The sequence below is a fragment of the Carettochelys insculpta genome, chromosome 23, assembly GCF_033958435.1.
Source record: "Carettochelys insculpta isolate YL-2023 chromosome 23, ASM3395843v1, whole genome shotgun sequence".
Lineage (NCBI taxonomy): Eukaryota > Metazoa > Chordata > Testudines > Carettochelyidae > Carettochelys > Carettochelys insculpta.
In genome coordinates, this window is record NC_134159.1 from 15656307 (window position 1) to 15672848 (window position 16542).

A 16542-nucleotide genomic window follows, 5' to 3' on the forward strand; every position below is an offset into this window, starting at 1 on the left:
ACTCAATCAGCTTGTCCGTGCTTGTCCTAGAAAGCCAGCTAACATCTCCAATCTACTATCCGCCTGCTCAGGAAAGCGTTAAGCCTTAAGGATGCCTTGTGAACCAAGGCCTGAAGAACCTGACCTGAATGACTTCAGCCAACCCCACCCCAGATGCGGCTCAGCAGGCGAGGGTGCCTAGGGGACAGAGCACCCCGACACTGCATGGGGGCAGGACCCCAGGCATGGGCAGAGTGTGAGGAGGATGCTAAGCCCCTGCCTGGGAAGCTGCAGAAGAGCAGGCAGGGTCAGGTCACTAACAGGGTGGAAAGAACTTCCATTCCTCCACTCCAGAGCTCAGCCCAGGGGCAGAGACGCTTCCTTGTGCCAGCACCATGTGGGGCTTTGGTGCATTCAGGGTTTGGCTCCTGCTGGCCAGCGCCCTGGGTCACAGGGTCTTGGGCTTTCCCTGGGGGCTAGTCCAGCCAGAGGCAGTCGGGAGAAGGAGGAGCTGCAATCCAGGGGCTGATGTTCTGCATGGGGCTCGGAGCAGGATGCTAGGGCTGGGGTGGGAGGGAATATGGAGAAGCGTCCGGGTTGGAGGGGAAGGGGCACAGCAGGGAGAGGACAGAGAGCACTTAAAGGGCCAAATGGCTAACAGCAGAGGCACCAGGTCTCCAGCCAGCACCTGCCTGCGCTCACCAGCCATGGCAGCAGGCAGCCATGGCTGGCTGGAAACAGGACAGGGCAATGGGGGTCTGTTGGCCAGGAGGAAGCAGGCAGCAGGGACTGCCCTGATGGCCCAGCAGGAGGAGCGGCCTAGCCTTGTGGCCCCACCCCGTCCGCAGCCACTGGACTCCCACCACTCCCTGCTAGTGGAGGAGAGGCTGGCGAACACAGATTCGGCCAGCAGCAGCACCCAGACCCGTCGAGACAGGAAATATAGGACAGTCTGCCCATGTTAAGGACAAAGTTGGGACACTCGCGGCAGGGCTTTAAATATGGGGCTGCCCCTTTAAAAACGAGACAGCTGGTCACCAGGCAGGAAACTGCCCTCTGTAGCTGGGCACACAAAGTACAGCAAGAGAGGCCCCGATTCAGGACAGCACTTAAGCAGGTGCTTAAGTCCCAGTGAACAAATGGGACGTTAGTTAACCTGGGCTGGAAGTGCTGTCCTGACCAGGAGGGGCCCACACAGGGCAGAAGGAAGAGAAACGAAACCCAGGAGAGATTCCCTTCCTTTGTCCCTACACAAAGCCAAGCAGCTGCAGGGTTTCCAGACCTCATCAGCTCCATCTAGTGAGTACACGCTCTTACCATTCACAGCTCGCTGGTGAGCTGACACTCAGACTGCAAGAAAAATCTCTACCTCCAAACTGTGGTGCTACCAGTTCTCGCTCTCTCTTGCTGTGGGGCTGTTGGTTTTATTTCCCGAAAGGAGTGTGAAAGGGGGATGCTGTTGGAAGTGTGAGGCAAAGGATACCAGGCCATGCCCTCCATTGGTGTAAATCAGCATTGCTCCATCGATAATGGGAGTGATGCCAGTTTACACCCTGTGAATGAGCGAGCCCATCTTGGAAGGCCAGGCTCTAGGCAAAGCTTTGAGGGGATCATTTTCTATCAGATATACATAGCTGGGCTCCTGTGGTATCCCAGCACCTCGCAATTTTTAGTGTGGTGTTGCTCCTGACTCCAGTGAATACAGGCAGGGGTACTACTGTCATTTACTGATGGGGAGTTCAGGGCTTGTCTTTGCTGCAGTGCTACGCTGATGCAGCTCCTGTGTATCTGAAGATGACGAGCTGTTCCAACAGGAGAGCGCTCTCCAGTCATCGTAATTACTCCACCTCAATGAGAGGCAAAAGCTATGTTGGTGGGAGAGTGTAGTGTGGCCTGTGCTTTAAGTCGATCTAGCTCACGCTGCTCAGGGGAATGGCCTTTTCACACCCCTCATTAGTATAACTTACAGAAGGAAAGCAGCAGTGTAGACAAGCCCCAGGGCAGTGAGGGATCAAGTGACTTGCCCAAGGTCACACATAAAGTTGGTGTCTGAGCAGGAAATTGAATCCAGGCTACCTGAGCTGCCAGCTAGCACTCTAACCACTGAGCCGTCCTCCTGCCAGCTGAACTAACACCACACAAAAGCAATGTGTTATTTCTGCCCTTGCTGAGCTGCTCGTGTTGCCAAGCAACTTCACTCAAACGGAATGAAAAGCACCAGGAAAAAAATAACATTTTTAATTCAGTCACAAACAAATCAAGGGGGATGCAATGGTTCAAAAAACAAAGACAAAAACATACACCCGCCCACCACCACACCTCAGCAGCTGGTGTGCTGCTAATCATTCTGACAAGTATTACCTCATTGTTCTGCTGTTCTGCCACCAACCCACCTGTCGACTTGTGTCCATCTCATCTCTTGTCTCATACTTGGATTGTAAGTGACTGTCTTTTGTTCTGTGTCTGTATAGCACCTAGCACACTGGGGTCACCAGAAAAAAGGAGGGAGATGACAAGTGATAGGCACTGACCAGGGAGCGGTTCTGCTAAAACAATCACTTCTGAAAGGAGTAAAGAGCACAGGTCACAGGTGAGGGAAGAGGAATCCTGGAAAGCATGGAGGTTGCAAAAAGACCTATGGGTCACAACAGATCACTAGATGCAGAGTTGCTCCCAGGGCAATGCTGTAGCTAACTGGGTGAATGCAATCCTCAGATGGTTAAGCACACGAATATCAAGTAGGAGTGGGAAGAGAACGATATAGCGAAACTATTACTGGAATATTGTATCTTATTCTTGTGGCCCCTCTTCAAGAAGAATGTTGAAAAAACTGGAAACAGTTCAGAAAAAAGAGTCAAGGTTTGGAAAACACAGCTTATTGCGAGCGGCTGCAGAACTTTAGTTGATCCAGGAGAAGGTTGGAAGTGACTTGATCACTGTCTACAAGTAGTTATAAGGGACAGAGATGCCTGAGAGCAGATGGGTCTTTTATCTAGTAGAAAGTGCCTAGAAGCTGAAGCTAAACAAATGCAGAATGGAAAGCTGGCACAGCCCTTGAGCAGTGAGCATAATTGTCCACTGGGGCAATTTACCTAGAGGTGTTCCGGGTTTTTCAGTACTTGCAGGCTTTGGAAGTCAAGGTGTGCTGTCTTTCTCCAAGTTCTGGGCTTGTGGCAGAGGTTACCGAGTGAGGCTCTGCTCTGTGTTAGGCACGGAGTCAGATAAGAGGGTCAGACTCGTCCCTGCTGGCCTTAAAATCAATGAGTACAAAATAGTCAAGTGAAGAAAGAGGAACTGATACAGGTATCAAGGGGGAGTAAATTTCTACCCCTTGCAGATGCCTACTGGCCTGGGATGAAAGGGGAATCCCAGGCCAGCTGTCAGAGTGCAAGAGCTGAGATCAGTTGCAGGCTGTGACGGAACGGAACCACAAACCTCCCATGGTACTTAGAGGAAGAACTCAGATACAGCCATGGGCTCCTTACTTAGGGCTTAAAAGAAATCCACCAGCTACCAACTTCAAGCAAACACACCACTTTGCTTCCCAGGCCCCTCTCTTCAGCAGCTCGCCAAATTTCCTGTGTTCTCCCTGCCTCCTGAGGCCAGCCCCAGAAAGGACCTGCACGCCAGGCAACAGGAGCAAGCCAACATGTACAGAGATGGGCCACACACTCAACAGTTCCCCTCTTCTCAGCTGATCCCTTCTCCCTCCCCTCTGCCCCCCAGCCTCATTTGGCCATTGCTCCACTGGCTGAAGGAAAACAACCACTTGCATTTTTTCCCCATGCTGCTGTTTAATCCGCCAACTGGTTAAACACCTCTGTGTGCAGCAACAGCAAATGTATAGCAACAAGAATACAAGTCTGGGAGTGAGAATCTCCCAGGTTCTCTGCCAGACTCACTCTGCGGACCTTGGGCAAACTGCCTTGCTGTGCCTCCGTTTGCCCAACTGCAAAATGGGCATAGCAGCCCTAGCCTTCCAGGGAAGCCAGGAAGCATGAGGCCAGACTAACAAGGGGCTGGGAGTTTGAGAGGTGGAAGAGGACATAATAGAAGAGCACAGTTGATAAAAAAGAGCATCTTTAAGACACAGGGGGCGAGTAAACACAGGGACTGCTGTATGCCTGACCCTGAGCCCGGTGTGAGTGGGTGTTTGTGAAGGTACAGTTAAATCCTTCTAAAACCATCCCATGTTTCTATAGATAGGTCAGGAAGACAAAGAACTTGTTATGCTCACAAGTCATGTGACTGCAACTGTACAGGCTCCTCGTCCACACGGAACGTGCTACTTGGGCACAAGAGGGCAGCATAACCCTGGGAAGACAGGCCAGCACGGGCAGCATTCCCTGGGATTTCGTGTCCCCTGCAGAATGCAGCGGGGTGCTCAGCCTCCTCCCCTGGGGATAACGGGCTCCCCCCAGCCAAGAGACGTCTCAGAACGTAGGGTGGGCAAAGCGGGCAGGAATATGAGAACAGCTGGAAAGGAGACTGGGTTTGCCTTTTGGAATACTGAGCCACTGGCTCCCCTGCCCAGCCTTACAGGGGACCTGTTAACACCAGCACTGCTAAATGCGTGGGGAAGAGTGAGCAGGGGAAACTGCCTGATGTTCTAACTTTGCAGCACAAAGCCTGCGGGAGAAGCAAAGCCGAGACCTGTCCTGGCATCTGCATCCCTGCACCGGGAATGGAGCAGCTGGGTTGCCAGGCACACACGAGATGCCATGAGAGCTCGTTTAGCTTCTGAGAGAATAAAATGGGCAAACACAAGGGTTACACGCAGGGGCGAGTCACTTGATTAGTCAAGATCGGTCACTGTAGCAAGAGAAACAGCACTGCATTCTGAGCTAGATAACCCTGGGACTGACCGCCCAACAGAAGGAGTGATGGCTTCTGTTTTTCTGAAAGGAGGCAGCATGGTCTAGCAGTCACAACATGAGGGATGGGGCGGGCGGCGGGACGGCAGGACAGGACATCTGGGCTCTATTCCAACCTCCAGAAAGCAGTTGCTCTGGGGGTTAGAGCATGGGCCTGGGAATCTGTCCCTCTGCTTTTTGGTCCTGGTGCTAGTACTAACTTGACTTGGGGGAAAATGTCATTTAACTTCTCTGTGTCAGATTTTCCATCTGTTTAACTTGTCAAGCACTTTGACGCACATCAGGAGCAACACAGTAACGTATTCTGCTGCCAAACGGAGAGGGTGCCTGAGGTCCGAGATTCAGATCCACTCTAACCGCCCCATAGGACTGGGGCCAGTGGGGCCGACAGCTGCTGCAGGTCCCAGGTCAAGGTGGAAAGTGGGCCTGGCTCCCCAGCCTGGAAGAGGCGGAGTCGAGGGCAGAATGGGCGGGGCCTAATGCATTCAGTCCTTGGTGTCGCCCATACTGCGGCACTCTGCTGTCTCACAGCCGCATGCAGCCAGAGCAACGCTGCTGAGGCACTTCAAAGGGGACAGAAGCTCCAGCCGTCACCCCTGTCAAAGTAGCAGCAGCTGAAGCTCCGGGCCTCTTTGAAATGCCAGGCCCTGCGGCAAAGGCCCTCTCTGTCCGCCCTTGTCAGTGGGCCAGACAGGGGCTTAAGGCCGCAGTTCTGAATCTGGGTTTGGGAGGCAAAGTCACTGGGCTATAGGGAAAGGAACCAAATTTCAGATCTTAGACTCCAGACTGCACAGGTCTGGGGGTTCAGGTCAGATCCAACTCAAACTACAAGGCAGGAACTCAGCTCTCAAGCACTGCTGGTCTTTGGGGGAAAACACTTGCCGTCCCCTGGAATGGATCACATGCAGAATACTACGGTCCGGATCTTGCATTCAGCCCCCACTCAAGTCAGTGGAGTTATTGTAGATTTACACTGGCCCTGTACGCACAGCTGCAGGTAAACAAGGCTGCCAGCTCGCCAGGGTGCATTGCCTTACACACAGTCTGTGAGACAGCACAGGGGGCGGGGAGCATTATTCCTTCTGCAAATTGCTGCTCTTTATAATAACGTTCTGCTGCCCGTATGCGCAACATAATTACACAGGACGCAGTAATAAATGGCTGTCATCTACACGCCGCAAAAAGCATTTTCATGCCTCCCCTTCTCTCCCCCAAGCTGGGTTTCGAAATGGCGAGCAAAAGGATGTTAATTTTACCTCAAGAACACATTTTTCCCCTCTCAATCCCTCTTTGTAGTCCCCAGATCTAATGAACACAGCATTAGGAAAGTAATAAATCAAGAGGGGGGAGGCACCAAACACACGGTGCTGAGAGCCTGGGGGAGGAAAAGGAAAGGAGGAGAGATTGGTGAGGAAAGCCAGGCATATTTTTTGCATCCCTTGATTAACAAAAGCTTGGCCTTACTGAAATGAGGGAGGGCGCGAGTCTCCGATGCCGCCTGTTCTCTCGATGGGAGGAGGGAGGTCTGTGTGGCTTTCAGTGCACTGAGAGCCTGTGTCGGAGTGAGAGCTTTCAGCCAGGACCAGCTGCAATGGAAAAATGGAAAAGAAGGGGGAGAGTTAGATACACTCAAACAGGTTTCCGTGCCCTGACGTTACCTCCTCGGGGCTCCCTTATGAACAGAGTAAACAGAGAGAGAACTGCCTGGCATCCTAATCGGCTGGTTCTTTGCCACCCATTTGCACAAGCCAGATCGCTTTGGGTGTGAATGGGAAATGAGAACTACAGGTTGAACCTTTCTCGTCCAGCAACTTCCAAAATCCGGCATGATTTTAGTTAGCCAGATGTTCAATTATCATGGGTGTGGCCAAGTTTCTTGCCATCCCGTAAAGTTTGTTTCCAGCCTCCAGTCCTGGCTCTCAGTGTTCTGGGTTGTTATTTAGCTCTAATTTATTCCTAAACATCTTCTAAGAGACAAGTAAGTAGTGGAAGAATAAGAATAAGGATGCTGCTAGACAACACTGACCTCCTGTGGTCCAGGCAATTCTCTCATCTGGCAGCAGCTGGGTCCCAAGGGTGCCGGATTAGAGAGGTTCACTCTGTAGTAGAGATTCATGCAAAGCTCTTGTGAGGTTCACAAGTCTTCAGCTCACTCAAAGCTAGACAGACCTTGTTGGGCCAGAAGCAAGATTGCACAGCCTTCTGCAGCATCATTTGAGTTTCCTAAGAAAACTTCCAACCCTAAGGAGATCAACTGTCTGCACAAAAGCTCAGGAATCCTCACAGGCCTTGGGAAATGCATGCAAACGAATGCATTGGGGGATCTTTGCAGTGTGCCCTGACTTCAGTGACAGCTTTACCACGGTGGGCTCAGGTTCACAGTGAAAATAAAAGCCTGCACAATCACACAGCCCAAAAAGCCAGGAGTCATGCGGCAGCTGCGTGTGTGAGAGGTGCCGAGGACTAAGGAGTGGATTCCCGATGAACGCACACAGCCGTGGTGCGTTAGATACCCTCAAGCATTCCAGATCCAATTCCCTGCTCAGTCCCGACTTCTAGACAAAAATCCCCACCCAAAATCACGTGAACTTTAGGAGGTGGATCGGAAATGCTAAGTTTTGTGACTTAGCTCCATTTCCACGGTCAGTGCCAGCCTTTTACAAGTGAGACAAGGTCACTCCTGAATAGTGTCTTAAAAAGTACTGCAGAGAGAGAGAAACAAATTGCAGTCAATTTAAACATCCAGCGGATTCCTGGACGCTCTGGGCCTTTTTTTAAAATTTAATTTAATTTTATTTTATTTTGCTTTGCTCTGCAGGATTTGTGTTCTCCATCATCAGTAACGCCCGACACCCTCTACAAAACAATGCTGCTATCAACAACCGCGTACACACCCTCTTGATACCAACATCTGCATTCACAGAAGCTACAGGCTGCTGCCAGGCAGCCAGTCAGGGGAGCAGGGAAGGATGCACGGGACTCGACATCGAACACTCGTGTGAAAATGGGTAATTGAGGAAGAGCTACAGCAATCCATCTTCTCACCACAAGTAACAGGCAGCTCGATGCAGCCCGGTGTGCCTGAGGCGCATGACGCATTCCATTCTCATTACAAGGGGGTATAAATTCTGCAGCTCACTGCCACACTGCTGCTTCTTATTTCAACTTCCTATCGACGGGACCAGTCGCTAAGAAGGAAGCCTCATGTACAAGGGTAACAGGAATGTTCAGGTTACGTGAAAGATGCATGACATCCAGTCACGCTCTGCCAAACCCAGTGGACAAAACTCCCTGGGCTTCCATGCATGCAGAATCCTTTGAGAGCAATCCCTCAGGCGCTGGATATACAAGAGCTAAACAAACAGTCTCGCTCCATTTCCTAGCTACAAGACTTATGTGGATGGACTTTGGAAGACAGATGTTGGTTGGAGATGGATAGTAGCCAATCTGATTTATCCAGCAGCCTCGCACCTACATTTCTATATTCTCCAAGGGTTGGAGGCCAATGTCTTTCTGTCTCTATTCTCCACAACTCCCCCTGCCCTTTTTCCTTTTGGTTGGTTTTGCTTTCGTAGAGCCAGGTAGTGCTCTCTGTAATCTGAATGCTTGTGCAGCCATCCAGCTGAGCCAGCCATGCCACCCAGATGAGGAACAGAGCACCCACAGCTAAGTTTTTGTTTCTCCCGGTGGTGCACATTCACGCATGCCTCACTGCACATAATATTTATTCTGCACATGGGTGGAAAAGATTAGAGAGAACACGGGAGCCAGGTGAAGCCAGGGCTATTTCCAACTTTGTAAAACCTCTCTAGCATGGGAGAAAGCCACCAATAAATCACAGGAGTGGGAGCCAGATCACCTGGGTTCAAGCCCTGCCTCTGCTGGGGATTTTGTGCAGGCTTAAATCTGTCACATGACTGCTCCGTGCCTCAGTTTCCCCCTCAGTAAACAAGGCTGGTGTGAGGTTCAATTAATGATTCCATGTTTGTCAATTGATGTATGACTGTTGAGTGGAAGGTGCCATAGGCAGGTTAGACTCAAACCAGAAGCAGTTTGGACCCAGCTTCTATTTCAGACTAACTCCTGACACTTGAGGATTTCACAGTAACAAGTCCAGGTTTGGTCCAACTTTGGGGCAAGAAGAGGAGCAATATCTTTGTTTATAGATATTACATTTCTGTATGAATTCTCTCTGCAGGGAGCCAGCCCTTTGCCCCATGCACTCCGAGGAGCCACAGGTTAGTTGGAAGAGGCTGGAGGCAAAAAGCCTTAACATTTTTCCTTTTTTGTTTATGATACATTCGTGCTAACTCCTCCCACTGCAGGATTTCATTTACATTGGGGTCCAGTTTCGAGGCCTGAAAGGAGGCGCTCTGAGCCCTGTGGCAGAGCAAGAGACAGTCCCTGCACAAAGAGCTCCGCAGGGTGGGAGAATAGCCTCTTGAAAGGGGAAACTGAGGCACAGCAGTAAGGCGACAAGTCTAAGGGTCTCACAGAGGGTGAGGCAAAAACAGGAATTATACAAAAGGATGTCCAGAGTGCCTTGACTGCAAGAGCGCACCTTTCAACCCCAGTTCATTGCAAACATTTAATCCAGTGACAGGGATTTCTAATGAACCAGAAATGGCACTGAGACCATCTGATTCACATGGGGCACTGATCATATGAGGTACTGACCATTTCTGACTGTTATAGCTACAACCTCCACCTGAATTAGTCACCAAGAGGTGAAAGGACCCGTATCCTATTATCAGTCCCCTAAACCACCTAAATTCCCTTCTCTGAGTCCCTTCCCACAATGCGATTAAGAAGCCTTTTAATTAAGTAGATGCGCTAATACTAACTCAGATTGTCCCCTCACACGGAGGAGCAGAGGTCTCCGTTTCTTGACATCTGTAACGATGCGTAAAAGCGAAACACAAACGACAACAATCTTGACCGTCATTGGTTAATTTATCCAATGCTAATCCTAATATATTTCCTGGGTAAATTCTGGCCATCAGTGAAAGGGAGGGGGAGGGATACCAGTGGCCCTGACAGGCAGCATATCATCGCGAAGGGAAATAAAGCACAGAAACAAACTAGCAAGAGACAGATGGACACAAAAGGAAACCGTGCGAGTACAGATCAGTTCTCAGGCGCCCGCCACAGTATTCATCAGATTCAGACCTCACTCAAAGCGAGAGCAACAGGGCACGTAAGAAAGTGACACCTAGCACAAGCACTCCAGACACAGTGGATTGAGCCAAACCTACCAGAGAACGGGCCAATTTGATTAGAAATGCCACATGGACGAACTTGCTCTATTGATTTTTGGTACTTCTGCTGGGCACCTTGCATACCTGGAAGATAATCCTTACAGTGGCAGATGTCAACTGAAAGTTACTTCCCTTGGGAGGATATGGAATGGCCTATAAAAGGCAGCACCTCCCTTTCCTCCATCAGGACTGCTGGGTTCACAAATGGGACAGCTGCAAGGCAGGTGACCTAATGGAGGAAGCATATAGCAGCTAGAACACAGAGGCGAGGACCAGAACACCTAGGTCCTAGCCCAAGTTCTGCTGCAGATTTATTGCGAGATGCTAGATAAGTGACCTACGCTGTGTGACTCAGTTTCCCCAACTGCCAAACTAGGATACCACCACCTCCCAGGGAATTGAGAAACCCAACCTACCAGCATTTGAATGCTGTGAAATCCTTGCGCCAGGCTCAATGCGAAGCAGTGACATCATTAAAGGGAAGGTCTCAGCCCTGCAGAGAATGAGGCAAAATGCTGATGTTTGTTAAGGTTTGGCGGATGGCTCAGCCTTGGGGAAGGGCAGCAAAACTCAAGGGGTTCTGAAGATATTGTAAGTGTCAGGAAATCTCTCAAGTCTGGCACCTGAAATGAACCAGGAGAGAAGCCGTTTAAGTGGGTTAAGAGAGCATCCTTGTGGCTGTGCAGATCTGGGGCCTGAAGGTTAACCAGACTTGAGCAAAAAATTTTGGAGCAGTTTAATTATGAAATCAAAACCATTTGCTGTCCAGGTCAGCACAAGCTGACAGCAGGTGGGGTATGTTCCACCCTTCACTGAACTGATCACCCTTCATGCCTCGACAGCCATGTTTATGAGCACTGGAAAGAAAGCGTCCCTCTGTATTCTGATGGCTGTCAGCCAAATGAATGGGAATATGAGCAAGGAGCTTCAGGTAAACGCCAGTTGTGCTACCGCAGGAAAGGAAACCTGCCCCAGAGGACAAAGGGATAGCTGGATGAAGGCAAAGACTCGGTCTGGCTGATGTTCCACAAGGTTCAAATGGAGCAGAATCGGGGGGAGAGGATCACACAGATGTACAGCACCTAGCACCGTGTCCTGGACAGGGGTCCCTCTGATTTTTTCTATCCATGGATGGAATAGATTTTGTTATGTGCAAGGAGGCACATGCAGATGTGCACCATCAATAGAAAACCACGCTGCCAGCTGTGGGCACTCTGTGAATCAGCTAAGCGGCACCTGAATCTCTCCTGGGCAGCCACCCAAGAGCTCAGCTTACAGGGAATACTGGCTCTGAACCTGGCTGGGGCCGTTCAATGCCACCATGGTGAACAGAGTAAGAAAACAGTTGTTGTCCCCTCCGTTTGGGAAGCTCTGACTGAGCCAGGAGGAGGAGGACTTCTGGAGCAAAGTGGGGGGCATTTACAGCATTTGCTGCATCTGCACTCTGGGACTGAACAAAGGGCTTGTGACAGGCTTGGGATGCGGGAAAGTCTGTTTTCTGTCCTTTGCAAAGCTCACTAAAGATCACCACTCCTCCCAACGACGAATGACTCCAGGCAAAGAGCTCAGTATCCAATCGGCTTTGTTGGAAGATCAATCACATCCCTTTGTCATTGGGTGCCACAGAGTAGTGTAAAATGCTCTAGTACTCAATGGTTTGGAAAAGAGAAGAGAGACATGGTATTTGTGTGTTGGCCATTCTAGGCTTCTCAAAGCATATCTGTTAACCCCAGCATCCTGGCCAAATTCCAGCTCTGATCACTACCTCTTGCCCACCAAATTCCCGCTGCAGCTCTGACTGGAGACATCGTCCTGCTTCATTTCCCGCCTTACACTACATCTGTGCTATAGGCGGTTACATGGCGTTACTATGCGCTGTTAAATAGCTGCTGTGTTCCACCCCAGAAAGAGCTGTTTTTCAGTGGACCCTAACCATCTTCAGCCTATTTCACAGGAGTAAGGGTTCATAAATAAGAACATACTGGGGCAGATCAAAGGTCCATCTAGCTCAGTGTCCTGTCTTCCAACAACAGCCAATGCCAGGTGCCCCAGAGGGAACAAACAGAACAGGGAATCATCAAGTGATCCAATTCTGTCACCATTCTCAGCTTCTGACAAGCAGAGGCCAGGGACTCCATTCCTGCCCCTCCTGGCTAACACCCACGGATAGACCTAACCTCCAGGAATGTATCTAGCTCTTTTTTAACCCTGTTAAATCCCAGCCTTGACAACATCCCCCTGGCGAGGAGTTCCACAGGCTGATGGTGCGCTGCATGAAGAAATACTTCCTTTTGCTTGTTTTAAACCCACTACCCATGAATTTCATTTGGCAACCCCTAGTTCTTGTGTTATGGGAACAAGCAAATAAACTTTTCCTTATTTACTTTCTCCACACCGTTGCTGGTTCACTTAATGTTTATTTAACTTAGAGTCCTTTTCAGGAGTCAACACAGTGTAATCCTTAGCTGGCTAGGATCTCTGCCCAGCACCTGCTATTAAATCGTTGCTGAGAAATGAGGAGTTCTTACCCCTTCTGTGCGAGATATAGAAAAGGCCTGATTCTCCTCCTCCCTGCTCATTACCGCGGGAGTATTTCTACTGACTTTACAGAGTCACTTCTGATTCATAGCAGCACAAGTGATAGCCAGTGACAGGCTCAGAGGGCACAGGTTAATACTGTGCAGCTTACAAGAGTCTATGGTAATATGCCATGTGATTTTTAACACTGATGGAAGGTTCGCCTTCCTTTCTGTGTACCAGGCATCTGAAAAGGAGCTCCAGAAGGGTGAACTTGGATGTCACAGAGCTGATCGACACTGGGTGTAGTTCTAAGTCAGAGCCACATCCTTTTGCCAGCGTGAATTTGGCCCATCGTGCAGTTTTCTGGTCACGACCTGGTCTTTCGCACCTCAGCTCTTCTCCACACTAATATGGTTGATCAACTGTAATGTCCTTTAACCAATTAAAAGGCAGCAGGCAAATCAGACAAAAGTGATTTAATTGATTGGCCGGGGCAGCGATCAATGTTACATTAATGATTTAAAGGGTTAAAATTTGATTCAATCACATGCCCACAGGGATGCATCCCACTGTACTAGCCAGCCACCCCAGCCTGAAAGCCTAGCATGGGCAGCGGGAGAAACCTTACGCTGGCTGCTGCAGGTGCACTGAATCAGAGGTGGGCCAGGTAATGCAACTCAATCAGTGGCTCATCAGCTGATCACTCCAGTACATGTAAGTCCAGAGGTCAGATTCTGAAGCAGAGAAGCAAACAGCACACTGGTTTGGGAGCCAGGGCTCCTGGGTTCTAGTCCCAGTCTGGCTGCTGACCTGCTGTATGACCTTGGATAAGTCATGGCATATGGCCTCAGAAGAGGCAGCCCTGGTAGCGTGTAGCTTCACAAAAACCAAGCCATTCACTAGGACTTTAAAGACTACAAAATCTGTTAGTCTCTAAGGTGATAGAGAAATGCTTGTTTCTTGGGTGAGCCACTTTACCAGCCTGAGCCTCAATGTTCCCTCCTACTCTATCATGTCATTTAGAGCACAGGTTGAACCTCTCTAATCCAGTACTCTCTAGACCTGATCAATGCTGGATGAGAGAATTTGCAGGAACACAGGCATTTAATATTGCCTAGCATATGGCCAGCATCTCCACTGCTTACTGGGCTCTTAGAAGACATCTGGGATAAATTAAGAGCTAAACAGCAGCCCAGAACCCTGAGAGCCAGGACTGGTGGCTGGAAACAAACTTTATGGAACCGCAGGAAACTTGGCCACACCCATGATAAGTGGTGTCCGGCTCACTAAAGTCATACCGGATTACAGATGTTCCTGGACAAGAGAGGATCAACCTATATTTACACTTAGGGGCAGGGACACTCTGTTCCTATGAGTTTGTAAAGGGCCTAGCAGAACTCTGAGTAGTGTAACACAAAAAGCTCCTGCCTCCAGCTGAAGCTCTGAACGAGCCCAGGCTGTCAGACAGATGTAGAGGCCTGTTAAGCTGAGTCACAACTGAGGACACCCAGCAACAAGAGCTGGCTTGGTGGAGAGAGGACTTCGCAGAGACATGCTTTTCTATGCAGCTGGATCAAGAACCCAGGATTTAGTGCCTGGGCTGGGAGACTGCCCCTGGGACAACCCAGGCCACTCAGCTGTGATGATGATTCAACAGGCAATATATGGCCCTCACCCTGCACACACTTTTTAGTGGCCATTAGTGCTGCCTGCTGCCAGAGCACTTTCCAAGGGTCAGACTGTGAATCCTTTACTCACTTTGGGGAATAGCAACTCCCCATCTAATGGGCTTCACATGGCTGCAGCTGCTCACCCGTGTGAGAGGTGCATGTTCTGGCCCCCGGCTAGCCTTTTACACTGCTGCACTGCTTGGGTGCGTTGCACAGTAGAATGTGAAGCTGCCATTTGAAATCAGCAGCCTGGGAAGGAGGCAAACAGCCAAGAGAAACCATGGCTGCAAAGTACAAAGGAGCCTGTTTGCCCAGAAAGGAGGAATTCCATCAATGAGATTTTTAAAGCATAAAATCTGCTGCACTCTGCAATCTTATGCAGCCACCTGTACCATTTTAGGTCTGAACTGAACCAAACGCTGCATGGGCAGGTCTAATCCACCTGTGGTAGTCCCATCACGCTGGATTTCTATGAGTTAAAGGGACAGACAGGTGAAGAGCGTAGGTGAGCTATTTCTACTGGCCTGCCTTCCTTTCCTCCCTGCCCCACGACTGAACGCCAGGGCGGTGCCCAGACCTCTGGGATCTGAACAGCTCCAAACCATGAGAAGCGTTTGCAATCCAGGCTCAGTGCAAGTTCTGATTTGCTGCCAATGGCCTCTATTTTATACCAGACAGAACTAAAATCCCTCAACACTGGATTTTTAAGTCCCCACCTTCCATTCAGAGGCAAATGTTTCAGTGCGGCCCATCTGTGCTCAAGGCCAAGCACACAGGTGGCACCTCCCCAAGCCATCACTCTCTGCTGCAGCAACATCTGTGGTCCAGCAAGACCACCTATTCCTGGAGCAGAGTGTGCTGGGCCAGGAGCTTGTGGGAGGAGAGCCAATGGCTAGGAGCCTGGTGGGAGCCCAGTGTTGGGGGCCGGCTATTTTCAGCCCACTGCTTTGTGTTCCCAGGAACGGGATCAGAGCCGGTGGCTGCGGGTGCATGCAGGGCCCACGGTTGACATCTGTAACTTTCTCCCTGGAGACAAAATGGCAGCTGTGAGATTGTAGGGTGAGCCTGAATACGAGAAGGTGATTTGGCAAGTAGCTTCAGAGAGGGAGTGCCAAGCCCATGGCGAAGACAAACAGGAGGAACTGTTCAACATCTTAATTAATTGTTCAACATCATTATTAATGACCTAGATGAGGGACTGGATTGCACCCTCAGCAAGTTCGCAGACGACACAAAGCTAGGGAGAGAGGTAGATACAGTGGAGGGTAGAGATAGGATCCAAAGTGACCTGGATAAATTGGAGGATTGGGCCAAAAGAAATCTGATGCGATTCAACAAGGAGAAGCATAGAGTCCTGCACTTGGGATGGAAGAATCCCAAGCATTGTTATAGGCTAAGCAGCAGTACAGCAGAAAGGCACCTAGGGGTTATGGTGGCTGAAATGCTGGATATGAGCAAACAGTGTGCCCTTGTAGCCAAGCAGGCCAATGGCATACTGGGGTGCATTAGGAGGAGCATTTCGAGCAGATCTAGAGAAGTGGTTGTTCCCCTCTATTCAGCACTAGTGAAGCCACATCTGGAATACTGGGTCCAGTTTTGGGCCCCCCAGTATAAAAAAGGATGTGGATGTGCTGGAGCAGGTTCAGTAGAGGGCAACAAAAATGATGAAGAGGCTGGAGCACAAGACCTATGACGAGAGGCTGAGGGATTTGGGCTTATTTAGTTTAGTTTACAGAAGAGAAGACTGAGAGGTGATTTAACAGCTGCCTTCAATTTCCTGAAGGGGAGCTCTAAAGAGGAGGGCGAGAAACTGTTCTCAGTGGTGTCAGATGGCAGGACAAGGAGCAATGGTCTGAAGTTACAGAGAGGGAAGTGTAGGTTGGATTTAGGAAAAACTATTTCACCAGGCGGTGGTGAAGCACTGGAATGCGTTGCCTAGAGAAGTGATGGATTCTCCATCCCCAGAGGTTTTTAAGTCCCAGCCTGACAAGGTCCTGGCTGGGATGATTTAGTTGGGGTTGATCCTGCTTAAAGCCGGGGGCTGGACTCGATGACCTCCTGAGGTCCCTTCCAGCCCTAGGATTCTATGAACTGGAGGAAGCTGGAGAAGGAGCAGAAACAAGGACATAGACACAGAGAAAGTTGGAGCCAAGGGATGCCAGATCTTGCAATTGCCAGAATAGTGGACTCAAACCAGGCCTGATTTTCAAGGGCTCTTGCACCACCCCCACCAGGGACAGT

General features: G+C 50.1%; 1 protein-coding gene across 2 annotated transcripts in view; it reads right to left on the reverse strand.

The window, feature by feature from the left end:
- DVL1 (dishevelled segment polarity protein 1) overlaps positions 1 to 16542 on the reverse strand; it is a 204151-nt gene that overhangs the window by 97791 nt on the left and 89818 nt on the right. For both annotated transcript variants that reach the window (XM_075018109.1, XM_075018108.1), the window contains exon 3: positions 6318 to 6439. In XM_075018109.1, coding sequence (XP_074874210.1) covers positions 6318 to 6439 — 122 coding nt within the window. The remainder of the gene's footprint in view (positions 1 to 6317; positions 6440 to 16542) is intronic.